The sequence below is a fragment of the Caenorhabditis elegans genome, chromosome V, assembly GCF_000002985.6.
Source record: "Caenorhabditis elegans chromosome V".
NCBI lineage: Eukaryota > Metazoa > Nematoda > Chromadorea > Rhabditida > Rhabditidae > Caenorhabditis > Caenorhabditis elegans.
The window spans coordinates 3,968,035-3,996,029 of record NC_003283.11 but is presented as its reverse complement, the minus strand read 5'-3'; the positions used below and the strand labels follow the sequence as shown (position 1 = coordinate 3,996,029).

The 27,995-nt window shown below is 33.9% G+C and overlaps 12 protein-coding genes and 2 non-coding genes across 17 annotated transcripts; 6 read left to right on the top strand and 8 right to left on the bottom strand.

Annotated features, from left to right (window-relative positions):
• Positions 1–91: 91 nt before the first annotated feature.
• srx-62 (G-protein coupled receptors family 1 profile domain-containing protein) lies at positions 92–1,250 on the top strand (the record flags this gene model as incomplete). Its single annotated transcript, NM_071713.1, has 6 exons — positions 92–142; positions 207–367; positions 416–636; positions 692–864; positions 908–1,107; positions 1,154–1,250. The coding sequence occupies 6 exons, from the start codon at positions 92–94 to the stop codon at positions 1,248–1,250; spliced, it is 903 nt and encodes a 300-aa protein (NP_504114.1).
• A 631-nt stretch (positions 1,251–1,881) lies between these two features.
• On the top strand, positions 1,882–3,402 carry K09D9.9 (Usp domain-containing protein). The gene is made up of 5 exons (NM_071712.3): positions 1,882–2,004; positions 2,061–2,285; positions 2,354–2,440; positions 2,493–2,684; positions 3,175–3,402. The coding sequence occupies exons 1-5, from the start codon at positions 1,891–1,893 to the stop codon at positions 3,373–3,375; spliced, it is 819 nt and encodes a 272-aa protein (NP_504113.1). The 5' UTR covers positions 1,882–1,890; the 3' UTR covers positions 3,376–3,402.
• A 2,857-nt stretch (positions 3,403–6,259) lies between these two features.
• Positions 6,260–6,652, bottom strand: nlp-27 (Neuropeptide-Like Protein). The gene is made up of 2 exons (NM_071710.9): positions 6,528–6,652; positions 6,260–6,450 (listed from the first exon to the last, which is right to left on the bottom strand). Exons 1-2 carry the CDS (start codon positions 6,610–6,612, stop codon positions 6,317–6,319), a joined length of 219 nt encoding a protein of 72 aa, NP_504111.1. The 5' UTR covers positions 6,613–6,652; the 3' UTR covers positions 6,260–6,316.
• A 1,061-nt stretch (positions 6,653–7,713) lies between these two features.
• On the bottom strand, positions 7,714–8,130 carry nlp-28 (QWGYGGY-amide). The gene is made up of 2 exons (NM_071709.6): positions 8,006–8,130; positions 7,714–7,923 (listed from the first exon to the last, which is right to left on the bottom strand). The coding sequence occupies exons 1-2, from the start codon at positions 8,094–8,096 to the stop codon at positions 7,817–7,819; spliced, it is 198 nt and encodes a 65-aa protein (NP_504110.1). The 5' UTR covers positions 8,097–8,130; the 3' UTR covers positions 7,714–7,816.
• A 3,052-nt stretch (positions 8,131–11,182) lies between these two features.
• Positions 11,183–11,605, bottom strand: nlp-29 (QWGYGGY-amide). The gene is made up of 2 exons (NM_071708.6): positions 11,493–11,605; positions 11,183–11,423 (listed from the first exon to the last, which is right to left on the bottom strand). The coding sequence occupies exons 1-2, from the start codon at positions 11,581–11,583 to the stop codon at positions 11,293–11,295; spliced, it is 222 nt and encodes a 73-aa protein (NP_504109.1). The 5' UTR covers positions 11,584–11,605; the 3' UTR covers positions 11,183–11,292.
• A 1,683-nt stretch (positions 11,606–13,288) lies between these two features.
• On the bottom strand, positions 13,289–13,674 carry nlp-30 (QWGYGGY-amide). Its single transcript, NM_071707.5, has 2 exons — positions 13,558–13,674; positions 13,289–13,509 (listed from the first exon to the last, which is right to left on the bottom strand). The coding sequence occupies exons 1-2, from the start codon at positions 13,646–13,648 to the stop codon at positions 13,391–13,393; spliced, it is 210 nt and encodes a 69-aa protein (NP_504108.1). The 5' UTR covers positions 13,649–13,674; the 3' UTR covers positions 13,289–13,390.
• Positions 13,675–15,407: 1,733 nt separating this feature from the next.
• nlp-31 (QWGYGGY-amide) lies at positions 15,408–15,975 on the bottom strand. The gene is made up of 2 exons (NM_071706.6): positions 15,762–15,975; positions 15,408–15,644 (listed from the first exon to the last, which is right to left on the bottom strand). Exons 1-2 carry the CDS (start codon positions 15,850–15,852, stop codon positions 15,508–15,510), a joined length of 228 nt encoding a protein of 75 aa, NP_504107.1. The 5' UTR covers positions 15,853–15,975; the 3' UTR covers positions 15,408–15,507.
• A 920-nt stretch (positions 15,976–16,895) lies between these two features.
• On the top strand, positions 16,896–17,205 carry nlp-34 (Neuropeptide-Like Protein). Its single transcript, NM_001383293.2, has 2 exons — positions 16,896–16,986; positions 17,033–17,205. The coding sequence occupies exons 1-2, from the start codon at positions 16,902–16,904 to the stop codon at positions 17,125–17,127; spliced, it is 180 nt and encodes a 59-aa protein (NP_001370306.1). The 5' UTR covers positions 16,896–16,901; the 3' UTR covers positions 17,128–17,205.
• A 13-nt stretch (positions 17,206–17,218) lies between these two features.
• str-83 (Seven TM Receptor) lies at positions 17,219–18,766 on the bottom strand (the record flags this gene model as incomplete). The annotated part of the gene is made up of 7 exons (NM_071705.1): positions 17,219–17,271; positions 17,581–17,893; positions 17,940–18,014; positions 18,056–18,263; positions 18,316–18,394; positions 18,441–18,522; positions 18,575–18,766. The coding sequence occupies 7 exons, from the start codon at positions 18,764–18,766 to the stop codon at positions 17,219–17,221; spliced, it is 1,002 nt and encodes a 333-aa protein (NP_504106.1).
• Positions 18,767–19,765: 999 nt separating this feature from the next.
• str-82 (Seven TM Receptor) lies at positions 19,766–21,369 on the bottom strand (the record flags this gene model as incomplete). Its single annotated transcript, NM_071704.2, has 7 exons — positions 19,766–19,905; positions 19,951–20,263; positions 20,311–20,385; positions 20,433–20,640; positions 20,922–21,000; positions 21,047–21,128; positions 21,178–21,369. The coding sequence occupies 7 exons, from the start codon at positions 21,367–21,369 to the stop codon at positions 19,766–19,768; spliced, it is 1,089 nt and encodes a 362-aa protein (NP_504105.2).
• A 255-nt stretch (positions 21,370–21,624) lies between these two features.
• On the top strand, positions 21,625–21,645 carry 21ur-12341. Its single transcript, NR_068686.1, has one exon.
• A 1,393-nt stretch (positions 21,646–23,038) lies between these two features.
• cyp-34A10 (CYtochrome P450 family) lies at positions 23,039–25,328 on the top strand. Its single transcript, NM_071703.5, has 6 exons — positions 23,039–23,121; positions 23,173–23,548; positions 23,593–24,015; positions 24,061–24,271; positions 24,803–25,075; positions 25,124–25,328. The coding sequence occupies exons 1-6, from the start codon at positions 23,040–23,042 to the stop codon at positions 25,256–25,258; spliced, it is 1,500 nt and encodes a 499-aa protein (NP_504104.1). The 5' UTR covers position 23,039; the 3' UTR covers positions 25,259–25,328.
• Positions 25,329–25,489: 161 nt separating this feature from the next.
• Positions 25,490–27,896, top strand: cyp-34A9 (CYtochrome P450 family; the record flags this gene model as incomplete). Of its 4 annotated transcripts, NM_001047606.5 has the most annotated exons (7): positions 25,490–25,627; positions 25,683–26,058; positions 26,217–26,522; positions 26,575–26,691; positions 26,744–26,954; positions 27,338–27,610; positions 27,662–27,896. In NM_001047606.5, the coding sequence occupies 7 exons, from the start codon at positions 25,546–25,548 to the stop codon at positions 27,794–27,796; spliced, it is 1,500 nt and encodes a 499-aa protein (NP_001041071.1). The 4 variants fall into 4 exon arrangements, with proteins under 4 accessions (NP_001041071.1, NP_001041072.1, NP_001041073.1 ...); NM_001047607.4 differs by having other exon boundaries at positions 25,531–25,627; positions 27,338–27,895; NM_001047608.3 differs by lacking the exons at positions 25,490–25,627; positions 25,683–26,058; positions 26,217–26,522; positions 26,575–26,691; positions 26,744–26,954 and having other exon boundaries at positions 27,386–27,610; positions 27,662–27,796.
• Positions 26,603–26,704, bottom strand: B0213.24. The gene has a single exon (NR_068685.1). It is a non-coding gene; the product is annotated as a small nuclear RNA B0213.24 (small nuclear RNA).
• Positions 27,897–27,995: the final 99 nt, after the last annotated feature.

Sequence of the window (27,995 nt, the reverse complement as noted above, 5' to 3'; positions counted from 1 at the left end):
GGCTCATAAAAAAATTTGAATTCCGTTTCAGTACAAGAGCTTCAGCTTCTCATTTTTTCAATCAATTGTTAATTGCTCAAAAATTTTCGCAATGGAAGATGAAATGGATATTACCAATCAAACATTATATGCCCTGTTGCCGGTTTGTTCAAGTTATTTGCCAAAATTTACCACATTTCCAAAAAAGCTAAAACAAAGATTTTCAGATCTCATTTCTCGGTTCAATTCTGAATTGGACAATTTTCTACGCGATTCAACGATTGGAATGTTTCAATCACTCTTTTGGATTTCTCTCTGCAAATCAAGCTCTCGTAGATGGTCTTCACTCAACCACTTTCTTATTGTACTTTTGTCCAATGGTCCTTTTGTAAGTTTTAAAAGTTCTTCTTAAAACTATAGACAAAGTTTGTTTCAGGGACAATGCTATAATGAAAGAAATGTCCCATCACTGCGGATTCGTGCTTCTTCTTTGCTATGAGCTCTCCGTAATGATTCACCTAGCAATATCACTCAACAGATTCTGCGCGGTCTGGATTCCTTATCAATATCATAATATTTTCAATGAGAAAAACTCAAAAATTTTAATAATTTTAATTTGGTTATTTACTGGGTCAGTGGCCATATACCTTTATGAAAGTGAGTACTTTTTTTTTCAATTTGATGCTTTATTATGTAATTTTCTGTGTTATAGTTTTATGCCATATCTACTACGAAGACAAGTCGGATTTTCTCACATTCACCGATTCTAAGCTGTGTGCAAACATTGGCTGGTATGGAGATTTTGTCAAAAACGCGTGTATTGTTGCAGTAATAATGCTCATTGATATATTAACAGTTATTAAAGTCAGACGAATGTCTAGAAAGGTATGACAACAATTATTTTATTTCAAAAAAGCAAAATATTTAGATCTCCGTAAATATAACTGAACAGGCGCAAAACAAATTGTCCTCTAGAGAAATGCGATTTCTCAAGCAGACAGTGACACAAGGCTCCGTGTTCTTGCTTGAGCTTCTCACCTACTTTTTTATTCCCCAATATTTTTCCAACAAGTGGATCGTGTTTTTTGGCACGTCATTTGCCTGGGTAGCTGTGCACGCAGTGGATGGGTATTTTTTTAGAAACATTTTAAATTCTTTTTGTGCTGATTTTTAGATTGGTGGTTGTAATATTTAATCCAGAAGTTCGGAAGTTCCTGTTGTGCAAAGAAACGAAAAAACGAGTATCGTCGATGAATCGGATCAGTAGCTGAACACCATCTAAAAGTTCCAGTTTTTTTTTGAATAAAACTTTTCTCTGATGTCCCACGAATTGTTACAATTTTTGTATTCCGTAAATTATCATTCATTTATGTTTCTAATTGTAAGGGTACGTTGTCTATTTGTTATTAATATCTGAAAATAAATCAAGATATAACTTTTCAATATCAAGTAGTGGGGTACAATACTAATAGAGAATCTGACCTGAACCCTATGTCTGCCATATATTTTTTTAAAGCTTTTTTTGAATGAAAAGATTAGACACAAATTATTTTAATTTCTCCAACTTTATCCTGGTTATTCTGTTTTTGATTTTTAGTCGATTTTGGACTCACGAGATGTCGAATGCTTTTTATAGGAATAACTAACAAATTAACGCTGTAAGCTATAACAAGTTGTAAGTTAACGGGACTCATTTCGGTACTTGTATAGGACACATTAAACTTTAATTTTACGTTTTCAAAAATGAAAACGTGTGGAGCCTAAGCTTCATGTCATACTATTCCTCTTTTCATCCCAAATCAAAACTTCAAATCTCCCTTACTACTACATGGATAACCATCTACACCATTTTGCCACAGTTTTTTTCGTCTACAACCGCTTCTTTATGTCTGTTGGAATTTACTGTCAAAAATGTATCGAATGCGATTTCGACTTCTTATTTTCTCAGCGTCTGTAACTATAGTATTTCTTTATTTGATAAGCTCAATTTTCAGTGTCTTACAAAACACTACAGTTTATTCATGTGTAGGTTATTCTAAAATTAAGAACTTATTCAAAAATTTCCAAATCGGAAATTTCAGCAAATCCCGTTGGAAGGAAAAGATCCGATGATATATGGATATCTTTGTGCAGTTGATAAATGTGTTTATGATCTATTTGAGGAGACGAACAAAGACAAATTTGAAACAATGTGGAGAAAATTGCCAGAATCTTTAAATTGGTGCTCGACGAATGCTCAGATGAGCGTGATAAGATTCACGTTGAGAAGTGAAATGACAATGTTCAAAGTGAAAAATATGATAGAAGTAATTTTTAAAATTTATAAAATTTATGTAAAATTAATTCTCTATTAATACATATTATAAATTTTCAGAAGAGTAAAGCAAAATTCACAGAGACATGTACCGCCGTTGTCGTTTCATTTGACGGTGACTCTTCCCTCCGAGATCTGGATCTTGATGTGAGTTTTATAGAATTACAAATGAAAATGATTATCAACTGAAATATTCCAGAAAATTCTAAAATCCTGCACAATTCATCACTTGAAATTTTCGTCTTTGAAAGCTGAAGGTTTGGCAAACTCGCTGAAACGTATCAGCTCGGTGATCGATGTTTTGATAGTGGGACCTTCCAAAGGATCTTCTCACCTTTTGTTTCAACAGTTTTTGGGAGACTATTACGATTTTCTTCCTCCAGTTTGTCAGGTAATTTTGAATACTTTGGTACGGTGAGAATTTAAAAATCAAGAAAATAGATCAATATACCAACTATCAAAGTTTTCCGAACTTGGTAAATCGCCGCCAACAACTCTTGCCACTTTCTAACTGCCATTTACAAAAATTGGACATATAGTTGGTTGAATTGGGCAGCGTTTTCATGCTCTGAACAACTGGAATAGTTGGTAAAAGTTGGTGAAAGTTGGTTAAGAAGCGGGTAAAGTCTAAAAAAAATTTTTTTCGATTTTTTTTAAATTTTAAAAATCCAGTTTTATGGCTGATAGAAGTTTTTAATCAATATAAAAATCAACAAATTCAGTTTCAAAATAAATATAACTTGACTGAACACTGACTGAACAGAAAATTAACCGCTAAAAAATTAGAATGTTCAAGGTCAGACTGATGACATTCCATATTGCATGACCATTCTAAATACGTGATGAACTATACAATGGATGATCAATTTCTCAATTTTCAGGTGAACTTTGCGCATACCTTACCCCGCTCTCGTGAAGAAAACGGATTTGTCGAGTCAATGCAACGTCTGAGAATGGAGAAAAAGTTCATGCTCATGGGAGCAAGTAAAGACCGAACAGATATGCATTTGAACTTATTTTTCGAAAATATGGATCAAAAGTATTGCAGAGAACGATACTTTCGGTATCTTTCGTATTTCTAAATTTTTGAATGAAACGCTTTACACTGACCCTTTAGTTTCCGTGTCCAAGACAGAAAATTTGGGCAGATGACGGAAATGATGAGAAGTTGGAATTTGAAAAAAAGGGGGTAAGGCAAATAAACTGGTTTGCTATTTCCACGATTTATGATCAGAAAATACGGAAAAAAAATGAAAAAGTAAACATAGGGCATGTGATATATGTAGACTTATATGTCTTTTTAATGATGCCCATAAATTGGCAGGACATATTGTTGATGACTAGAACTTGATGGAAATGACGTGCCTGGAAGTTATATTGTTATTTTCTTGAAATCAGGACAAATGAATTAAAAATTGAATCGGGAAAGTTTTATGAGTAAAAGCTGTGTAGTTTTCTAAAAAAATTGCCGATTAGCCGTTTGCCGGAAATCAATTTGCCGGCAGTTTTAGAGGGATTTTTTTATAATACGGAAACTGTGCCTTTTTGAAATTTGTTTTTCGTTTTTTCTAGATATTTTCATAGAATTTGTGTGCTTTTCAAAACAGATGTAGGATCATTTATAGGATACGTATAATTTTTAAAATTTAAATTCTGAAATTTCCAAGAAAAAAGTGCAAAACCACAATTTGCCGGCTATTTTTTCGGCAATTGCTGTTTTTTCGAAATCTTGGGCAAATCGGAATTCCGATTTGCCGGAATTTTTCAATTTCCGCAATTTACCGATTTGCCCATTTGCTGGAAAAAACCGTTGGTCGCCTACCCCTGTTTCAAACATCAAAAACCCCGAAAAAATTTTCTTGAGGAAATACAGTATTTAAGAACAATAAATATGTAATACAGGTGAACAATAGAAATACTGAAAATGTCGAAATTTTTCAAATCTCAAAAAATACACGAATCTTTTAATGCCCAGTTTGTCCGGTTCATTTTGATTGGAAATATTTGAAAAAATTAATTTCAAAAAAAAAACACACAAAACAATCGAATGTTGGAGCTCAATAATATAATAAGATTTTGTCAGTTTATTGTCAAAACACCTAATTTTGGAATGTTGTGAAAATGCTGTGAGGATCCGGTTGCAGGCAGGCGTCAGGCCTTGGAACCGCGCCTGGCGCCTTACAAGTTTTAACAGTAACAATTTTCTAATAATCTTCTAGTAGGTCATATAACCAATTGGATCACAATCTGGGTTCGCAACAAACTATGAAAAATAGATACAGTGCTGGCCAAAAAGATATCCACTTTTGGTTTTTTGTGTGTAACTTTTTTCTAAGTGGTTATTTTGTTTTGAAACTTCACCACAGTGTTCACAAAATCTAAAAACACAATATTCATCAAAAATGTTCAACAGATTTTGAAAAAACTTCAGAAGAATTCAAAAAAATCGAAAAACTAGAAATATTGAAAAAACCGAGGTTGCAAGGAAATGACAATTAAAGTACCGGAATATGAGCAATTGGATTTAAAAACAACATAATCATGCTTAATACTTTGTCGCGTATCCGTTTGCATCAATAACAGCTTGACAACGACGTGGCATCGAGTCGATCAGCTTGTGAATAACTGACATGGGGATAGCTTTCCAAGCGTTTTCCAACTGGTTGAATTTGGCATCTGCATTTGAAGCCCGAATACCTCCAAGACGTCTTTCCAACTCTTCCCACAAATGCTCTATTGGATTCAAGTCCGGAGACTGACTTGGCCAATCGAGCAAATGCACACGACGACGTTGAAACCAGGAACGCACATGAAGAGAAGTATGCTTAGGATCGTTATCCTGCTGAAACACGAAGCCACGGCCCACATTTTGAAGTGCCCAGGGTCGCATTGTAGTTTCCAAGATGTTTTCGTATTGAAAACGATCCATAATGCTTTGGATTCTCCTTAGTGGGCCCATGGAAGTGCTGGTGAAGCACCCCCACACCATGACGCTCCCACCTCCATGCTTAACGGTTGGGCATTGATACTTTGGAGAGTACCTAGAGCCAACAGGACGACGTACCCAGGAATTTCCATCACTCCCGAACAAATTGAACTTGCTTTCGTCAGACCAGATGTGTTTAGCCCATTCCTGACGTCCCCAACGAAGATGCGCTTTTGCCCACGCAACTCGAGCCATGCGATTTTTCTTACTGATGAACGGTTTCTTGACTGGCTTTCGTCCGTGTAGTCCTGCTTGCTGTAAACGTCGACGAACAGTTCGTTTACTTGGTACAGGTTCATTTGGAGAACTTATAATCATTTGAATATCCGTGGCGGTCCTATGCGGATCTTCTCTTGCTGATCGGAGGATGTTGCGATCCATCCTATGGGTTGTCACTCGAGGCCTGCCGGGCGAGATTCTCAAAGCGACGGATTTCTAAACATTTATTATTAAAAAATAATATTTTTCGAACTCACCTCAGTTTGGTACTTCTTGATTACTTTCCAAATAGTCGACGGAGAACGTTGAATTTGCAGCGCGAGCATTTTCGTGGGTATTCCTTGTTCGAAGCCAGCTACAATGGCTTTCTTGACGTCCAAGGAAAGATTTTTACACCCAACAGATTTTACCATACCTTAAAAATAATTTATCAACCAAACAAATCCAGTGCAACAAACAGAGTGCGTTTTATTGATAATTCAAAAAAAATAATGAAAATTGGAAAAACGAAAAAATCAAAAAATTGAAATAAAATTCAGAAAAAATCGATAATCATGTAATGTTTGGTCCGCAAATTTGCGTAACATTTCGCTTTATGCACACGGAAAAATTCAAGTCAAATGGATGCTTGAGAAAAAAGTTACACACAAAAAACCAAAAGTGGATATCTTTTTGGCCAGCACTGTACTTTGACCTGAAATTCTCTGTCTTCTTCGTTTCTTTAGATACATGTTTCAAAGTTTGCGAGTAAGATAACAAATAAAGATCGAAAATTCATTATTATTTACAAAGTCAGAAGATTATTTAAAATATCGAATTTACTTTCCCCATCCACCGTATCCACCGTATCCTCCATATCCACCGTATGGGCTTCCCCACATGCGCCGTCTGTATCCCATTCCGTATCCTCCCATTCCGTAGCCTCCCATTCCACCGTATCCACCATATGGCACTGAAAAGTTACAATATATTGATATGTTAAACAGAAATGATCGAAAATTTAGGATTTAAACTTTTAAAGTAACTCACTTCCACCGTATCCCCACTGGGCGCTGGCAGCCATGAAGCAGGCGAGAAGGACGACAAGGATAAGAAGTGAAGAAGTGGAAATCATAATGATATTTCTTTGAAAAACTTGTAAATAAGTTTTCTGTATTCTACCTGGTTACCTGGCATCTTTTATACTGTTCATTTTGGGTTCCTTTTTCGTCAAACAACTAACTGATAAGATCATCTTTTTTTTTTCTACCACATCTCCACCTCCTGCACGCGGCGAACTGACTTGGTGAATCACTTTGAATTGGTCACTTGGTCAAATTGGTAATGGCCTATCGGGCAAAATACGCAATTTTTCTCAAGTGTTTTGATGTTTGTCAAGATGATCCATGGAAAATGACAAATCAGAAATGTTTTTTTGTTGCCAAATACATTTGTATAAAAAGTTACTGTGAAAAAGTAGCGTCGTAGTTTTTTTTGAGGAAAGTTCTATGAAAATATAGAGAAACAATTATAAATTTTGATAATAAATTTACTTTACATTAAGAGTTTCGAGAAGTTTTTCAAAAACGGTCTCAAAGTCAGTCAAAATGGGAGCAATGAAGCTAGAGTAAATTTTTGAGCAACTCCTCAAATTATTAAATAGAAAATAAATTTATTTGCAGAAAATTTGATTATTTCTCTTTAATTTTAACTATAAGAAAAACCAGGTTTTTGAGAATTTATATAGAAATACAGAAAAAATATCTGATCTTCTGAAATAATTTTTTTTCATTATAAATCAACTTTTAATTTTAGCACAACATCCAACTTTAACTCAACTTTTTGAGAAATTGCCTGTTAGAAGTTACAAAATTTTCTCAATTCTTTCATATAAGTTTTCAAAATATACTTTGCAAACCATGTCAATAATGTTGTAAAACACCACTTTGCAAAAATGTTGAGTTGATAAGATTTTGTTTCGAAGTTACAGAAATCACAAATCGTCCACTTGCTGTTTTTAAGAAGTATATCCAAAATACCAAATATAATTGTTTAAACGGATTACAAGGTATTGGTAGTAACTCAAACAATACGATCATGCACTGGTCAAGTACTGAAACTTAAAAAAAAATTTCCGTGCACACTGAAGTTCTAGTCTTGCAGGCTTTACATTCTACTAATTTTGAACGAGTTGTTTGAGTTTCACTCACTCAATAGTTACAATGTGGATAATACTTTTTGAATTTCAAAAATTTTATATGGGAATAAGTATACAAACCATCAGAATACTGCTGGAATCGACGAGATTTAGAATGAATATAGTTAGTAGGCTAATTTGTCTACTTTCCCCATCCTCCGTACATTCCACGGCCATATCCACCATACATTCCGCGTCCATAGCCTCCATACATTCCACGTCCGTATCCACCATATCCACCATAACCTCCTGAAAATGAAAAATATGTGTGAATGATTTAATTTTATATTGAGGTAAGTTTTTTTTTAATCAAAAAAGCACAAAAACTTACTTCCATATCCTCCATATCCCCACTGAGCACTGGTAGCCATGAAGCAAGCGAGAAGGAAGACGAGAATCAGAATTGAAGAAGTTGAAATCATTTTTGTATTTTAAAAGTCACGAAAATGATTTTCTGATGTTTACCACGTTTTTCGCCTCTTTTATAGGTGCCGTCGTCTATCTTCAATTAGTTTTTTTCGTTGATCAAGATCACAAGACTCGGTATTTTTACTTGAACATCACTGTTATACGTCAAATAAAGTTTGATTCTAGATCAGTTATAGATCAGTTCAAATTGGACAGTGGTAACGTTAGCCGTTATAAAATATTGGAACGTGGTATTTGTGTTTGATACGAAATATGATTTTTGTTACATAATATGAAAGATTTTAAGCATTTTGTACTTTTATAATAGTGGATTTTAACTTTTTAGGCAGCTTCAAAATTAAACCAACATCTCAGTCAATTTTCAAACATATTTGAGAGTGGAGTAGCGTTTGTGGGGTTTTTGCCCAAAATGACTCAATATACCGAACAGGGGTGAGCGGCAAATTTCAAAGTTTACCGTGTTGTGCCAACTCAAGAAAATCTCTTTTTCCAATATTTTCAAAACACGGCAAATTCGGCAAATTTGCCGTGTTGCTCGGACTCGGAAAATGTGATAGCTTTTGGTATTTTTTGGAGCACCAAAATTACTGAATTCGTAGCACACTTTGGATTTTTAATAAAGTCCGTGTGGTCTGCCTGCATAAATTAAAAATAGCTCAATTTTATGGTACCTTTCCAGAATTTTTGGAAAAAAAGTCAATAATTTCGGTCAAACTTTCCTTGTCTAATTTTTGGTGTGCGCGGCAAATTTTCTGACATTTTATGCAAAAAAAAAACAATTTACAAATAATTGATTTTAGGCCAACTTTAAAAATAGATTCAGCAAATTTCATCCGGGTGACCAAGTTTTCTTTGTAGCAAATTGCATGAAAATTTATCAAAAATCAAGAAAACCAATATTTATACAGTGCGTCCAACTTCTATAGCACCCCCCTCTAATTTGGCGGTTTGGAGCTTTTCAAAATATTTTCAGGAAAAGTGTTAGTGCAGTTCGATAGCAAATGTTGAAAAACCTATGCTCCCCAATTTTTATCATGATATCTCAAAAATCACGGAAATTAGGTCAAAATATCGGAAAAATGGCCGTCCAACTTCTATAGCACCCCCTCTGATTTTTGACAATTTTCGGTAAAATCGGGGGTTTCTTTGTAATTCATGAATTTATTTTGTGAATAACTTCACACCAAAATGATCAGACGGTTTCAGTTTTACATTTAAAAAATAAATATAACACTTGAAAACACGTGGAATGCCTGGGATTGTCCTGGAACGTTCTTATTTGCTTCAGAGGCCATATCTCGGCTCCCAATCGGTTTCGCAACACCAAACTTTATCAAAATGTTCTTCTCTGTCTAGTTATTTCTATGTTATTAGTTGGCGAGAACATTCATTCATATTAACCAAATGGAAAAAGGAGTAACTGCAGTGATTTTTAGAAGGCTTGATTTAACTCTGGAAACGAGCGTTTGGAGGCGCAGAGATAATGATTGAGAATACATTTTCGACAAAAAATTACTAAATTATAACAAAAATTGAAAATAATCTTATATGAACATCAAATCCGTGGAAATCCATGGATAAATCAAATGCCAGACTAATTGTCGCATGTTAGCTTGAGAAAACTACTTGCGGCCTCGCTTTGCCTTTGTCCTCTTTTTTGAGCGGTCTCGTGAACTCGTCCAAATAAAATTTCAAGGACTTCTAATCAAAATCAAAGCTTCGAAGATATTTAAATCATATGAGCTGAAATTCTGTACCATACAAAGTCAAAACCTTCAGCTCTGCGCCTCCAAACGCTCGTTTCCAGAGTTAAATCAAGCCTTCTAAAAATCACTGCAGTTACTCCTTTTTCCATTTGGTTAATATGAATGAATGTTCTCTACAACTAATAACATAGAAATAACTAGACGGAGAAGAACATTTTGATAAAGTTTGGTGTTGCGAAACCGATTGGGAGCCGAGATATGGCCTCTGAAGCAAATAAGAACGTTCCAGGACAATCCCAGGCATTCCACGTGTTTTCAAGTGTTATATTTATTTTTTAAATGTAAAAATGAAACCGTCTGATAATTTTGGTGTGAAGTTATTCACAAAATAAATTCATGAATTACAAAGAAACCCCCGATTTTACCGAAAATTGTCAAAAATCAGAGGGGGTATAGAAAGTTGGACGGCCATTTTGCTATAGATGCTATAGAAGTTGGACGGCCATTTTTCCGATATTTTGACCTAATTTCCGTGATTTTTGAGATATCATGATAAAAATTGGGGAGCATAGGTTTTTCAACATTTGCTATCGAACTGCACTAACACTTTTCCTGAAAATATTTTGAAAAGCTCCAAACCGCCAAATTAGAGGGGGGTGCTATAGAAGTTGGACGCACTGTAGGTGGCAAGCGCAAAAATGTTAAAAATAATTGCGCGGAAATTCAAAAATAAATCAGCATTTTTGATTTTTTTTTATTCCAAAACTGAAAAAAAAGTTTTTTTCGCTCATGTAAATTATTTTCTTCCCCTAAAAGGTTTATTCTTTTTAAAGTTGTTTTTTCAACCTTCATGACTCTCGTTTCAAATTAAAGAATTTTTTGGCTGCTGACTCCTGACAGTCTGTAGATAGACAGTTTTGACCAACGTCCTTCACGGGAATTCTCGATTACCGACCAAGGCCTGGTAAACAAATGAAACATTAGAGCTGACTTTCTCTTTTTAAAATTACAGAGAGATCAATGATCAGTTTTCCTTTTAGTTTTACGCAAAGTTTGAAATCAGGAAATTTGATGAAAACATTTTTTTGTTCATCTGTTGCTAGCCATGTCTCAGTTGCCTTAAATTTTAATTTAAAATCCATCAATTGATCAAATACTTTTCAATTCTTCTCATGTAGTTTTGAAATTCATTATTTACTGATATGATTAAACTCAACCGAAATATAACCTTTCAAAATAAGCTCCTCTACTGTAATTTTATACTTGCATTTTCTCAATTTCTGTATAGTTTATTTTTATTAATTAGAAACTTCAATAGATTTCAGTGTGTTCATTTTCTGAGCTCAATTATATAACAACAAAAAACAACAATTATTATGCAAGTTTTTATTCAAGAAAAAAGTGAGAAATCAGGATATGTACAACGCATTGTTACATAACGAAATGAGATTTTCAAATTATTAATAGATGGTTATCCATGTATTTACTTTCCCCATCCTCCATACATTCCGCGTCCGTATCCTCCGTACATTCCACGTCCATATCCACCATACATTCCGCGTCCATAGCCTCCATACATTCCTCGTCCGTATCCACCATATCCTCCATATCCTCCTGAAAATGAAAATATGTGTGAATGATCTACTTTTTTTGAGATAAGTCAAAAAGCACAAAAAAACTCACTTCCATATCCTCCATATCCCCATTGTGCGCTGGCAGCCATGAAGCAGGCGAGAAGGACGACAAGAACAAGAATTGAAGAGGTTGAAATCATTTTTGTTTTTTAAAAATCAAGTGAATGACTTTCTGATTATTACCACGTTTTTCGCCTCTTTTATAGAAAGGTTTCCCGTATCTTCAATTTCCTTTTCGCCGATCAACCGATGATGTCATCACGAGACTCTGTTTCTTTTTCATCTAAGATCTCTCCTTGTACGTCAAATAGAGTTGGATGCTTAATCACCTACAGATCAATTCCAAATCAACAAGGAAATTGAAAACGGTCAAAAAATATATGTATATCACCTACATTCTGAACACATACACAAACCGTTTTTTTTACTGCCTAAAGCGTGGCAAAACCGCATTTTTGTTATACTTTAAGCTGGGATAGAGGCGATTTTATCTTCAAATGAGAGAAAACTGACCGTAACGACCAAATAAAACTATTTAAAAAATTAGAGAATTTCTATAAATTTTTGAAAAGATTTTTTTCAGTTTTGCAAAATTTTTTAAATGGGTAATAAAATTTGATTTCCCGCGCAATCATAATATAACATTTTGATTCAACATTCTTCCGTTTTCTGACTGAACTCATTCGTTTTGTTTGATTTTTTATTATTAGATTTGAAACACCGTTTTTCAATTTTTCAGTCATTTTCCCGTGGAGAAATCTAGATAACCGAAAAAGAAAATGCTGAAATTATATATTTTCTGCGGTAAGCTGTCTGAGCATTTGACAGGCGTGCTTCAAATCTAATATCAAAATTGAAAAAAAACCAACGTGTTTAGCCAGAAAATTCGGAAATGTTGAATCTGGTCATTTGCGCGGGAATTCAAAAAAAAATTGCCTATTCTTTATTTTAGAAAAACTAAAAAAATTACGAAAAAGTTTTGAAAAGTATGTTTTTACAAGCACTCCATTCCATCTTTTTGCCACATTATCCTGTGTTGACATGATTTATTTCACTCTCTTTTTTGAAGATTTTTGTAAAATTTCATTAGTTTTAACCGCACTGTGGTAAACTAATCATTCTGATTTCTGTGATCATCTGACCAATATGACTTCTGAAAACACAATTTCCAATTTTTACCGATTTCTAAAGGTTACATTGATATCTCATTTCGAAAGGCAAAATATCGTTTATGTCTTATGGGCAACATTTCTGACCAATGATTGTTTTTGTGTCGCTAACCAAAGTTTGAAACAACATAGAAGTAAAAAGGAACTGCTTGCATTTTTAATGAATCAATCAAATATAAGGTTTATTTCCAAAAAAACTTAAAATTTGGAAATTTATGCATAATAAATTGTTTTTAAATTTTCCTAATTTTTGCGTTTCAAAGTTTTGAAAAACATGTTTTTTTTGTTATCGAAATTTTGCGATTTCACATGCAGCATTGATTTGACTTCTGTAGATCTATAGTCATTTTCCATATTTTTAAAACAAGCTCCTTGTAAACATATATATGTATTTACTCCGTAAATGCACATGTTCTCCCATAAATCCACATGTTCATCCCGTAAATCCACATGTTCACCCCGTAAATCCACATGTTCACTTCCGTAGATCTACATTTTGAACCAAAATCACTAAAATTAAATGTAAGCGCTTACCTTAATTTCTGCCAAAAAGTATCAGGATAAATTTTCATAATTCGTTCTTTTTTCAATATTTGTTATGTGTTTATTACACCTGACAGTTCGTTTTTTTGTATGATTTTATAACGCATGCTTCTAGGTAAATAGTACAATAGATGAAATAATTTATTTATTGGTGTTGTCGAAATCAATATACAACGCACAGGTTCATAAGGCAATGAGATTCTCAAAAATATTACTAGCATCATTTTTCATGAATCTACTTTCCCCATCCGTATCCTCCGTATGGGCGTCCCCACATTCCACGTCCATAACCTCCATATCCGCGTCCATATCCACCATAACCTCTACCATATCCACCGTATCCACCATATCCTCCTAGAAAAAAAAACTATGAGTGATCAGTTGTATGTGTATAAAACTCACTTCCATATCCTCCATATCCCCATTGGGCGCTGGCAGCCATGAAGCAGGCGAGAAGAACAACGAGAATCAGAATTGAAGAAGTTGAAATCATTTTTTGTTTTATTTTAAAAATCAAGCAAATGGCTTTCTGATTTTTTCCACAGCTTTTGTGACTTTTATACAAGATTTCCACTATCTTCAATTTTCTCTTTGGCGATCAAAAAATGATATCATCACAAGACTCTGTTTCTTTTCCCTCTGATATCTCTCCTTATACGACGAACAGATTTGAAAGCTTAATAAAATATAGATCAATTCCAACCAATTGTAATAAAAACTGAAGCGTTTAAAAAGTATTGATCACTGAATTTATAATCAAATAATCAGTGATTGTACTTTTGAAGCTATCACAGTCCGTGCTTGACATAATTTGGACTTTCGAACGATTTAGAAAAACACAGCTTTTTTCTAGGAAATGAAATATATTTGATCTGGAAAGTGCGCTCATCGCTTTCGTGGTTTTTTTAGTTATTTGAAACCATAAAATATCATTGATTGATATTTTTGAACTTTAAAAGTTGTTTACAATTTCATTTCAAGGAAATTTTTAAGAAAAGGTGTTTTTGATGTCTGTCTTCATTTGACACATTTGAACAGGTTGGTCTTCTATTCCTACTTTTAAAAACTACACATATTTGATTCAAACTTGGAATTCAGAAAAAATGTGCTTGTAATCATCTAAACTAATCTTCTTGCAGAAAATGAATTTTCTCTTTTTCACTATTTCACTATGCGAAAAATTAAGAATAAACAAATTCAATACCGGAATCCCCTAAAATTTTAAAAGTTTGAGACCAATTCATTATACATCTCCCATCAAACAAAAACTCAACTTGTTTTCAGCTTTGTTAGAAAAAAAGAAAAAAGGAACATCATCGTGATAAAGGATCAAATTACAAAATGGTCACATGAATCAGAAAAGGAATGTTTGGACAATGCGTTAAAAATTGAAAAATTTTAAACCTCTCGAATAAAACCGAAAAATTCAGAATATTCATTATAAGCATGTCAATTTAAATTTGCTTGAAAATCATCATTCAAAAAAAATTCATCAGTTGCATGGCACAATTAAAAGTTGAGTATTTTTATTACGGAAGCTGTTCAAAGCCGTTTTTTGAATCAATTTTTTTAGAGCCAAAAAGTGCTGAGAACTCAGTTTTCACTTTTCATAGTTTTGAAGCCGACCAAAAATTGCTTGTTAAACGAACTTCGTACTTTCAATTAGGGCTTTCATGTAAGGGTTAAAATATCTGCCTGCCTGACCTCCACCTACCTTTCGCCTCGATGCGTCTACGTACCGTGGTAGCCCTACTTTCAGTGTGCTTTGTTTGTTTGTATTCAAACATCGTTGGCTTTCAAACCTACAGCAATGCTCGAAATTATTCAAAAAGTCGACATTTTATGAAATTTGACATTCATCAAAATGCTTACTGAAAAATTTTGTAAAAATCTAAATGTTTTAGAATGTTTTAATAAGATTTTCGGTCATGTCATATTATTAAAAGCTTTTTAAGGTTGAATCCTAACTGCCAATACTCCACCTCTAGTGAAACACAAGGGGAAATTTCTCTGCTCAAAATTTGGCACAGTCTGCAATCATTTGAACGTTTAAATAGATTATCAGCTCACATGAAAAACAATAAGAGTGAACGAAAATCAGATCATACTCCTCTCTAAAATGCCAACAGTTAAGAACATGTTGTCCTTGATCTAATTTTACTGTTACACGTTATCTCCGTTGGGTTTTGTTCCATTCTAATTGGAACAAATTTACAGTGAAAAAATGTACGAACAACAATGTTCTCAAGTGTATCATAGATAGATTTTCATTAAATTAGAGTTCAATATATGTACAAGGAGCATAAATTAACAAAATTTGAGTATCGGATGCGAGTTGACTCGTCTATGCTTTTACTTTCCCCATCCGTATCCTCCATATGGGCGACCATATCCTCCATACATTCCACGTCCATAGCCTCCATACCCACGTCCATATCCACCATATCCACCGTAGCCTCTACCGTATCCACCATATCCTCCATAACCTCCTGGAAATAAATTATATTGTAAAGAATGTAGTTCAACTTAGAAAACAAACTAAAATTAAAAATTAAACTGTTTAACTAGGTGGAATTCAAAAAATTAATATCTATCATAAAACTTACTTCCATATCCACCATATCCCCATTGAGCATTGGCAGCCATGAAGCAGGCTAGAAGGACGACGAGAACAAGAATTGAAGAAGTTGAAATCATTGTTATTGATTGTAGAATATCAAGAATATGAGTTTTCTAATATTCGCCACTTTACTTGTCTTTTTATAGATCAGATATTCTTATCTCCACTATCTCTTTTTGGCGAGAAACAATGACATCATTAAACCATTTTCCTTCTTCTCCCTCTCTCACTCCAACACACTATCTTATCAGACGCGGTCACGAAGAAGATCAACCACTGTGTGATGGTCTACACGGTTTCATCCCTGTTCACCAAACAGACTAATCCATTGCCGGGCAAAATCACAAAACTTTCGGGGAAATCGGCTTCTCTCACTTGCCGATCGCCGAATAACACATTTGGTAACGATGGTGGTGACACGAAGAACTGGGACTGATAGAGTGGAGTCGACAATTAAAGATCAGAAAGCGTCATAGATCAGAGAAAACGAGGTAGAAACTAGAAGAAGACGGGGAAACGAATGAGGACGATTATTCGGTGAACAAGTTAGATGAGGACGTATAAATATGGAGGGGAATGAGGGAGATAAGTCACATTTTCGGCTTGGTTTTCTTTGGAGATGTACTAGAAAGTGGATTCCAAAAACACCAAACACTTTTACTTTCTGAATTTATTTTAGAAAATATTTAACTTGCTCTAAACTTTCTAATTTTTATTTTGACAGTTTCGGATCTCTCAAAGACTTTGTCTACAAACATCTCTTAAAAATTCAAAAAATGCATTGTTAGTCTTATTTTACATATACATACCTATTATACCTGACATACCTAGACCTATTCCTACCTAGACCTAGACCTACCTAAACCTAGACCTACCTAGACCTAGACGTACCTAGACGTAGACCATACACCAATTTTTCATTGGTAGACATTTTTCAATTCACATGTGCCCTTGATGATTTTTGACCTACTAGATAGTACTATCCATGTTGCGAATTACGTCACCAAAGGTCAATACATACATCTCTAAAATTTTCTGACAGTTTCTCATGATTATCTCAAGGGGTCTCCCTATTTTTACACGATTAACAAAAATTGGGATGCCATAGTTTTCAATTTCCAGAATCATGATTTCCGCCAAGCTCTTCTTCATTGTCCTTCTCCTCATCGCTTGCCTGTTGGCCGTCGCTGAAGCTCAATGGGGATATGGATGTAAGTTTACTAAAATTTGACAAGTACCTGCAATTTTTCGATTCAGACCGCCCGTACGGATACGGAGGATACGGAGGATGGCGCCGCCCATACTACCGCCCATGGGGATACCGCCCATATGGATACGGATGGGGAAAATAGATTTCTGCTGCTGACGAATATACTTTAAAATGATCCTATCGAAATATTTATTCATGAAATGAAATTTATTAACTCAGATTTTTTGCTATTTTCAACCAATTGTCGAAGAAATGTCAGGAGTTTGTTTTGCGAGTCCGAATAGTTCTGAAACAAAAAAAAACATGTGTCAAAAATGGAATAGCGCCAGTTGGGAAATTGTTAATAACCAATCCTATGGCGCCATAATATTTTTTTTTACATTTTGTTAAATGGCAATCAAAAGTGGCAATTACTGAGTTTTTACCACTTTTCGAGAGAACCAAAAAATTTTCCATAGGAGTTACTGCAGTAAAAACTAGTTTTTTTGCTTACTTTTGAAATTTTTTCAAAACTTTCAAACTTGATTATTTTCAAATTGCCAAGTTCTCGATTTGCCTAAAAATTTCGGATGCCGTCCACGCCTATCATACTTACTCAAAACTCCTCTGTAGTAATCCTTAATAATGAAAGTAGTTGCAATTGCGTCAAATATAGGATAAAACGGTACAGACATGCTGATATAGTTTGTGTAGGGCTCCGTGGAAATGTGCAGTGCAGGACAAGCAAAAAGTATAAGCATTGGGACCGTGTTACCGAGAAAAGGTATTATGAATTGAATGAGTAAAGCTGTGAATAGCTGGCGTTCTTGTTTTTGGAGAGTTTTAGATTTATCTGTTATGTCGATTGCACTACGAATTTGAAGCCACGTTTTTATTCCGCAAACGAGGGAAATAATCATGGGTATTGACTGAAATTTAGGATAATGAATTTTTGCTTAGATTTTTTCGACTTACAGCACAGAAAATCAAGTAAATAATCATTGCAATATTGAGATAATTCAGCTCAATTTGACCCTTGTCATCAAGATTCTGAAAGTTCTTTTTTTCTATTTTCATGCGGTAAAACCCACAGCATAGGATACCAGTGTAAATGCAATTTGACTGATATTCTTATCAAATCTTTCAAATATCTCATCTTCCAATTCCTTTGGGTAGACTCCATAATTTCCGTAAACAAACCAAGCAACCAGAAACCAGTTCAGGAAAAATAGTATAGTAGCAGATACCCAAACAATGTGCCTTTTTCCTTTGAAGTATTTATCGCAGAGGTAGTGGAGACTGGAAATAAAAACCTTAGTTTTATACAATTTCTGAAATTTGTTTCTTGAACCTTGCAACTGAAAAGTATCTGTATATAAACTGAGCAGCACGAACCACTTGCATACATGCGAAAATTGAGCAAAAGGTTACTGAAACATTGGGTACTGGAGAAGAAAATAATTTTTACAAACTCACCTATAAGAATTTGAGACATGTTTTGATATTGTGTAAATTGAGTAGTAAATAGAAAATAAGTGTATTCGTAAATGAAATAACTCTGAATTCAAAAATACGATAATCTCCATAAATAAAATTAAATAAATTCATACCGGTAAAACAAGAATTTCAATGGCAGAATATGCCACATATAAACTTGTCATAACCATCATTAGAATTTTGTAGGACCCGTATTCAGGTCTTGAAAGTTTTTGAATAATAATAAGCATTATCATGTTGAAGAATAAAAACAATGAAGATCCAATAAGCTCTAAATATTGAGAAAGGTTCAAGTTTAATTGCATTTCTGAAAATGTATAGCTTTTTAGTTTAACGATACTCATGTTTTATGAAATGGAAGTTATACGAATTTTTAATTAGTATTAAAATTAACTATTGAATCAAATATACCTCTTTTTTTGAGAACGGGGACCAAAAAATGGGCGCCCGCTTCGCAGAGCAACCGGCGAATATTAGATTGTTTATTGGACATGCCTACCGATACTTATGTACCTGCCTACTTGCCTATGGATCCCTAATGTCAAAATGTCTACGTGGTGGTATATCTATTTCTAAACTACATAAAAATAAAATGCCAAAAAAAATACTCTCCGGTAAACAACAAAACAACTCGAAAATTTAGGAATGTTTTAAAATTGCAACAAAGCAATATTTGTTTCGCGACGAAACTTGATTTTTTTTTGAAAACTTAGTGACGTAGATTGTGTAATGTAAAAAATATATACTGAAAAAAACTATATCAAAAATAGTAAGTAAACTAAGCAATACAAAATTGTAACTCTATTGTGAATTAGGCTTTTATGAGAAAACGATTCATAATTTCCCTATTGTTGCCACGCCTTTTAGATGATTTTTCTTTTGACAAATACTTATATTATATTTATAAAAATCAAAAGATAAAAAATTTAGTTCTAGACGTCTGCCAAAAAATATTGTACCAACTACAAAATATTATCTTTAAAACAAAGGACATTCGATTTTCAATATTCTGGAAGCAAATTCAAAATCTGATAGTATGTCTGATGAACTTTAATGATAAAAATGTAATTTTATTTCAAAAAAGTACGCGTATTAAAAATTGAAAAGACTGGATTAATGACGATATAGCTCAAAAGAAATATTACAACTATATTTGAAAAGTAAATTTTGTGACGTGCGGATTAGATAGTTAAACTAAAAATCGTTTGTTGATAAACTTGACGGCAGATTTTCTTTTATTTATAGTAAATGATACATAACAATTTTATAAAATCACTAAAATTAAAAAAAATTGCTTTAAAAAATCACCAGTTGTCGACTCTAATCGTATTGATCTGCCTCAAATTAATTGATACACTCGATTGCTCTCCTAACGTGTTGGCGGGAACACGGATACCGGTTGCTGTGGAACTTTCTTTAATGTATCTGGACAATCCGAAAATTCCTGAAAAATTGTGATTTTTTTCTTATATTCTGAATAGAAACTCACTCATTATTCCCCTGTAATAGTCTTTAATTACAAAAGTTGTTGCTAGGGCGTCGAAAATTGGGTAAAACGGGACGGGCATGCAAATATAATTTGTATAGGGTTCTGTTGAAATATGAAGTGCTGGACAGAAGAATAATATCAACATTGGCACAGTGTTGCCAATAAATGGAATTGTAAACTGGATAAGTAAAGCGAAAAACAGCTGGCGTTCCTGTTTTTGCAAATGCCGTGATTTTTGAGCCATGTTTATTGTGCTACGAATTTTAAGCCATGTTTTAATACCACAAGAAAGTGAAATATTCATTGGAATCATCTGAAACTCAGGAGTCAGACAGTTTCAATTTCAACCAGAATCCTTACCGCACATGCTAGCAAATAAACTATCATTGCAATGTTCAAATAATTTGGCAACACTTTTCCATTTTCTCCTTGCTTCTGTAACTGAACTTGTAGAATTTTATTGTTTTCTCAATTTGGCTCACTGCATACGACACCAAGGTGAATGCCATCTGGCTGATATTTCTATCAAATTTTTCAAACATCTCTTCTTCTAACTCTTTTGGGTAAACCCCGTGATTTCCGTAGACAAACCAGGCAACAAGGAACCAATTTGTGAAGAATATCGAAGTTAAACTTATCCAAACAACATGTCGTTTTCCTTTGAAATAGCGTTCCCGGAGGAAATGAAAACTGTAAACTAGAAGTGTTAAGATATTTCAATTGAATATGTGCTATAAATACGCGGAAAAGACTCTCCTGAAATTTCAATAGAATCGCGCTCCACTGCCAATTGAAAAATTCTTAGCCCTCTTAATTAGGTCTCGCTAGGTATTGACGTCGGATTTTAATTTTTTGCCGCGAAATGCCTAACGAGACCCATCTCCTGGGCGCGGAACAATTTATTTTGACAGTGGAGCGCGCTTGCACATTAACTTAAAAAAGTGCATTTTTTGCGTCCCTGTAATATGTACCTGGCAACTGAAAGGTAACGATATATAAATTGAGTAGATAATACGACTTGCATGCAAGCGAAAATTGAGCAAAACGTGACTGAAATTGAAACTCTTTTTTACCAGCTTTCATGTTTCATATTTACCAATCAAAATTTGAGATAATAGCTGATATTCCACAAACTGAGTGGTATATAATAAATAATTATACTCGAAAACCAGGTAGCTCTACAAAATCTGTCAAGTCAGTTATCATAAATTTTCAAAACTTTCGTACCGGTAAGATAATAACTTCTATAGCTGAATAAATTGCATAAAGGGTTGCCATGACCATCATTAAAAGTTTATAAGAACCATATTCGGGTCTAGAAAATTTAATGATAATAACGAGCAGTACTAAATTGAAAAGCAATGATAACGACGAGCCAATAAGTTCTAGATATTGCGAAAGATTAAGGTTGAGTTGCATTACTGAATTTTGCAAAAATGAGGAGTATAGGAAAACTCGCTCAGAAAATCGAAAAAAAATTAGTTCCGTTTTGTAACACTCAGACTTTACAACTACCAATTAGAAAAAATAATAATACACTAAAAGAGAAGAATAGAAATCAGAAGAAGTCAGTATCATGGGAGCTCATGAGTTAATTGCCTGAAATGCGTATTCCCAGAAATAAAAATGCGGTTTCTTAGCTCTGAGATCTGAAGTGTAAGACTGCCAATAGATTCCATGAGATTCGTTGTGACAAGGGGTTCTGAAAAAAGGAATCGCGCAAATTTATTTATTGCACAGTTGTAGATGATAAAGTTTCTTTCAGATTTGAATAATTTTTAAAAGCTTCTAAAAATTATCTTGCAGCTAATTGTCCAAAAATTATTAAACATTTGAATATTTTTCTTTGCTTCCAACAGGTTTTATGGAAATTATTAACAACTGTAAAACGTTAACGTAGAATAAAGTAAATCGATCTTGAAAACCCAAAAGAACCGGCCCTATATTTTTGGCAGGTGGAAATTTTGAATGAAATTTAATAATATAGCTCCTGAACTTTTAAACGATGATATTAGATGTTGAATGATCAATTTCCTTGTAGTCATAACCATACGGTTTTTGAAACATCATAATTTTATCGAAATCACTTGTAAATCCCCCGGGTACAGCTATAACCAACCCTATTCGACAATTTCAATTTCGGATATTGTAAAAAAAAATTTTAAAGGTGGTGTAGTCGAATTTTTTTTATTGCTTTATTAGGTTCAAAATTGTCTGAAAAAAACCGAATTTCATAATGAAACTTCTTGAAAACTTCTCAAAAAAAGTTATGACGGCTCAAAAAATGACCTAAAATTAGTTAAAATTTGAAATTTGACCGACTTGTCAATGACGCAGCTGCTGGAAACAATTTTTTTTTGAAATTACCGTCCAATTTGGGTATTTAAGTTAATTATCTCGCGTTTTCAACTTCATTATAAAGCTTATAAACAGCGAGAATTTTAAATTTTTTTTACCAAATCTCGCCGTCCATCGAATTCAAAATACATAAATGGTGTTGAAAACGCAAAATACATAATTACATGCTATACTCACAATTTGACGGTGATTTCAAAAAAAAATTGTTTCCAGCCGCTGCGACATTGACAAGTCGGTCAAATTTCAAATTTAAACGAATTTTAGACCATTTTTTGAGCCGTCATAACTTTTTTTTGTTGAGAAGTTTTCAAGAAATTTCATTATGAAATTCGGCTTTTTCAGACACTTTTTAGTCTAATAAAGCAATCAAAAAATTCGACTTCACCACCTTTAACTTAGCAATTGCCAAAATTTTTTATTGCAGTACATATAAAATTAGAAACACACAATGTCTCAAACCTGGAATTACTAGGAATTTTTAAGAAAATGACTGAAAAAACAAACTATGCCAAGGACAAATTTAATGTTTTTTTCAAAGTATAGCATGTCGAAAATACTGTTTTTGATAATTAAACTGTTTAATACTACTAATTTTTCACATTCTCATACGACTATGAAAATAAGTGTAGGAAATGTAACCTGTGTGATGAACATTCTACTTTGCCTTATCAAATTGGAAAAACCTCGTATAAAATGGTCAACAAAAAATGAAACTGATTTAACTTCTGATCATGTTGATCATTTTGTTGCTGGTAACTTTTTTTGCTGTCGCCACGGCTTACCAATGGAGAAAGTGTCAGCGGCTCCCAAAAGGTAATTTTTATTATTCTTACTGTAATATAATATATTTTTAAAATGTTGAAGGACCTACTCCACTGCCACTCATTGGGAATTTCCATCAGTTCATCTACTATGGAATCAAGTTAGGAAGCGCCGTGGCGGTATACCATGAATTTGAGAAAACATATGGAAAAGTGTTCACTATATGGATGGGTCCACTTCCATCGGTCTACATTTCTGATTATGACGTGGCACACGAAAGTCACATCAAGAGAGCCAACATTTTCAGCACAAGATTTGCACATGGAACTACAAATTATATTAGAGAGGGGCGAGGGATCATTGCTGCAAACGGAGATTTTTGGCAAGATCATCGAAGATTCGCACTGACCACCCTGAGAAACTTTGGTTTGGGAAGGAACTTGATGGAGGAAAAGATTATGGAGGAGTATAATTACCGGTTTGTACTTTGAAAAAAAAATGCTGGACAATTTTCCTTTTTAGAATCTCCGACTACAAGAGAACACATTTGAAAAACGGAGCCATTGAAATCCACGCTGGAACATTTTTCGATCTTCTTGTCGGCTCTATCATCAATCAGCTACTTATTTCTGAACGATTTGAGCAGGGAGATCAAGAATTTGAAAAAATCAAAACTAGCTTGGCATTGTCTCTGGAAAATTTCGGTATCATTGACATCTTCTTTCCAACTGCAATTTTGGATTCTCCTTTGATGAAGTGGCGACAGAAGAAGATTTTCGAACCTTTTGATTTTATATATGAAGTTAGCAAAAGAAATCTCACAAAACGAATGGAAGCAGTAAAAAGCGGCGATCATGTTATTGAGGATGGTGGAAGAGATTTTGTGGACGCTTATATTCTTAAAATTCAAAAAGATGAAAACAGCGGTGCACCTTCTACTTTTAAGTGAGCGTCTTTTATTTTTTGGATTTTTATCTAATTTTTATTAAGTCTGGAAACAATGATAATCGACGTATTCGATCTATGGCAGGCTGGCCAAGAAACAACATCAACGACACTGACGTGGGCATTCTGTTGCCTACTGAACCATCCAAATGTGGTGAAGAAGTTGAGAGCTGAACTGATGAAGTTGACTGGAGGCAATAGACATGTTGGATTGAATGATAGAGCAGATACCCCATACTTAAATGCAGTTTGTAATGTAAGATGAAAGTATGCACTAAAGATGTGCATCATATTTTTTCTGCACATTTACAAGTTCCACCTCTTTTTCATAGTTGTGTGAAAAGTTTGAGTTAGGCAATTTTTTAAAAGTTTAGAAAAATTTTTGTATTTTTTAAAATTAATTCAACTTTCAATCTCTGATAATTTTCTTAATAACTGTCCCAAAGTTGCAATGTGCCTAGTGAATTGTTCTTTTTTTGTTGGTATTTGAGCCAGAGTTTAAGCAACTTTATCGAACTATCAATTATTTTAAGAAAGGTATTTATTAAAAGTACAAATATTTCTCTATGATTTTATATGAATTTCCGAACGAAAACGTTGACAAAACAATGAGAGACGACTATTTTGTAAATGTTCACAATATGCCTAAACATGCGAAAGTGATAATTTTTGATATTATATAACTAATATCATGACATTTCCAAAGTCAGTAAATTTTTGTTTAGAGTTAAATATAAAAATAGGAACTAAACTCCCAAACAATTCGTATATCAACAAAATTTTTCAGGAAGTGCAACGCATTGCTTCAATTCTCAACATCAATCTTTTCCGAAAAATCGAACAGGATACAGAAATCGCTGGCCAGCCACTTGCTTCTGGTTGCGTTGTCACAACTCAAATGTCAATGCTTCATACGGATGTAGAAGTTTACAAAAATCCAACTGAATTCAGACCGGAAAGATTCCTCGAAAATAACACTTTGGAGAAGAAGTTGATTCCGTTCGGAATTGGCAAACGATCCTGTCCCGGAGAGTCATTGGCTAGAGCTGAGCTGTATTTGGTAATTTTAAAATTTTTCAAAAAATAAATGTAAAAATTATAAATTTAGATCCTGTCAAATGTGATCCTGGACGTTGAAATCGAGGCAGTCGGATCGATTCCAAAAATTTTAACGAGCAATCCATTTGGGCTACTGAGAAGACCGCCGAGTTACGACATCAGATTCAAGCCTTTGAAAGTTTGAATCTTTAATAATTAAATGAATAATTAATTGGGAGAAACATGTACATAAATAAAATTTCCATTAAACAATGTTCATTTGTTTAAGCTGGCACAGACCACAAAAGCTGAAACCACAAAGTTTTTTAAACCTTGTTCTTTTCTTAAATTTTGTAGTTTCTTATCTTATCACTCGTGTTTCTTGTCCTCCAAATAATTGTGAAAATTGTAGTTAATGTGTCAAAAAAGTCACATATAAGAAGACGAACAACTTGATTTTTTGTTGACTTCATTTGAAAAAAAATAGAAAACATGATTTTAATTCTCATTCTGTCTGCAATCGTTGCAATTTTCACTGTAAATTTATGGAGAGCAAGGCAGAAACTTCCAAAAGGTGGGCTTAAAGCTTTGTTTTTTTGAGAAATTTGAAACAAAAATCAAAAGTTCAGGACCTACCCCTCTTCCCCTAATTGGAAATCTACATCAATTGATCTACAATGCCTGGAAAAATGGAGGAATTGTTCAAGGATTCAATGAGTTCAAAAAACAATATGGAAACGTTTTCACAATATGGATGGGCCCAATTCCAAGTGTTCATATTGCCGATTTCGATGTGGCACATGAAACTCATGTTAAGAGAGCGAACACTTTTGGGCACAGGTTTTCCAATGGTGGAATGGATTATATTCGAGAAGGCAGAGGGATTATTGCTTCAAATGGAGAATTTTGGCAGGAACATCGAAGATTTGCACTGACAACGCTGAGAAATTTCGGGCTTGGCAGGAACATCATGGAGGATAAAATCATGGAAGAATATAGATATAGGTTAGAACAGAAATTTAATGTTTGATCTTACAATCTTCTTGATTCAAAAAGAAGGTGGTCATCATTTTGTCTCTTATCAATATGTTGACATGTTTTGTGAGACCACGAGTTATTATTTGCATACCTTACTTATGTATTTACTGATTGACACATTTCAGATTCAAAGACTTCAAAAACACACATTTCAAAAATGGAGGTATCCAAGTCAATGCGTCATCTTGCTTTGATCTTCTTGTCGGTTCGATCATTAACCAGTTATTAGTCTCTGAGAGATTCGAGCAGGATAATAAAGAATTCGAAAGGCTGAAAACTAGTCTTGCAAAGGGGCTCGAGAAAGTTTCAATTTTTGAAGCATTCATGCCTGTTTGGGTGCTCAAATCGAAATTGATGAGATGGAGAACTAAAACAACTTTTGAGCCATTTGACTTTATTTTTGGATTGGTGGAAAGAGGAATTCAGAAAAGGTAACTACAAGCTTTTTCTTATTTTTCTGTTAGAATTTAAACTAATTTTCAGAGTCTCCGCGATTAAAAACGGAACTCATATTCCGAGTGAAGAGGGTGAAGACTTTGTGGATGCATTCCTAATTAAGATGGAAAAGGACAAAAACGAGGGAATCCAATCTACTTTTGAGTTAGTTTTAATATTCCTTGCCCTCGTGAGTTTACAAGATATTATATTTTAGCCTCGAGACTCTTGCCGTAGACCTGTATGATCTATGGCTGGCAGGACAGGAAACAACTTCAACGACATTGACATGGGCATGTGCCTGTCTTTTAAATTACCCGGAAGTTGTTAAAGAAATTAGAAAAGAATTGACAGAGGTTACCGGTGGAACGCGAAGTCTATCACTAACCGATAGGCCAAAGACGCCATACTTGGGCGCAACTATCAATGTAGGTGTTAGCCATTATTTTGAAATTTCTGTGATTTTTTTCAAATCAAAATTTTCTAAAATTATATTTCCTGGGAACCCTTTGAAATATTTTTATGAAAACCTACATAGGTCAACTAGGTAATTTCAAATTGTTTGAACCATAAATTAATTGTGTAGTTTTTAATACAGACTGTAAAAATTGTAAGCGTGAAGCTTATAGACTCCAATCTATTTATATTTTTGCAAAAACCGAAAGTTCTCAAATTGCTGTTATTAAATCAGTTGCCATTAGAACTTCAAGTTGTGTGTAAAATTTGTTTAAATGGAAATTGTATTTTGACAATCTAGGTACTTTGCAAACTGTATTTTTTGAGTTCAGTAGGTTTTTTTTTGTTTTTCCAGGAAATCCAAAGAATCGCTTCAATTCTAAACGTCAACATTTTCCGCCTAATGGAGGAGGACTCGATCATTGAGGGGCAGCCAATATCTGCTGGAGCCGTTTTGACTACTCAACTTGCCATGCTTCATACCGATGAGAAGACGTTCAAAAATCACACAGAGTTCCGACCTGAAAGATTTTTGGAAAATAATAATCTGGAAAAACGGCTGATTCCATTTGGCATCGGGAAGAGATCTTGTCTTGGCGAATCACTGGCTAGAGCTGAGCTGTATTTGGCTAGTGAAATGTGTGTTTTTGATACTTTAAATGAGTTTTTTTCTTTTCAGATAACAGGAAATATGATTTTGGATTTCGATTTTGAATCGGTTGGTGCTGCCCCAAGAATTCAAACACCAACTCCGTTTGCACTAATGAAAAGACCGCCATCATATGATATCAGATTTATTCCTCGTTCCAAATGAATTTCATTGTCACCTCGTTTTTTGAACCTACATATAATATACATACACCTATATATACATATATTTTTCCATCTCGTCATACATAAACATTTTGATTTATATACAAACATCCACACGAATTTGAAAAAAAAATCAAAAAATCAAATTTTCATATCCTTAATATATGTAACAACATTGTTTACCATTGTTTTTTTTTTCG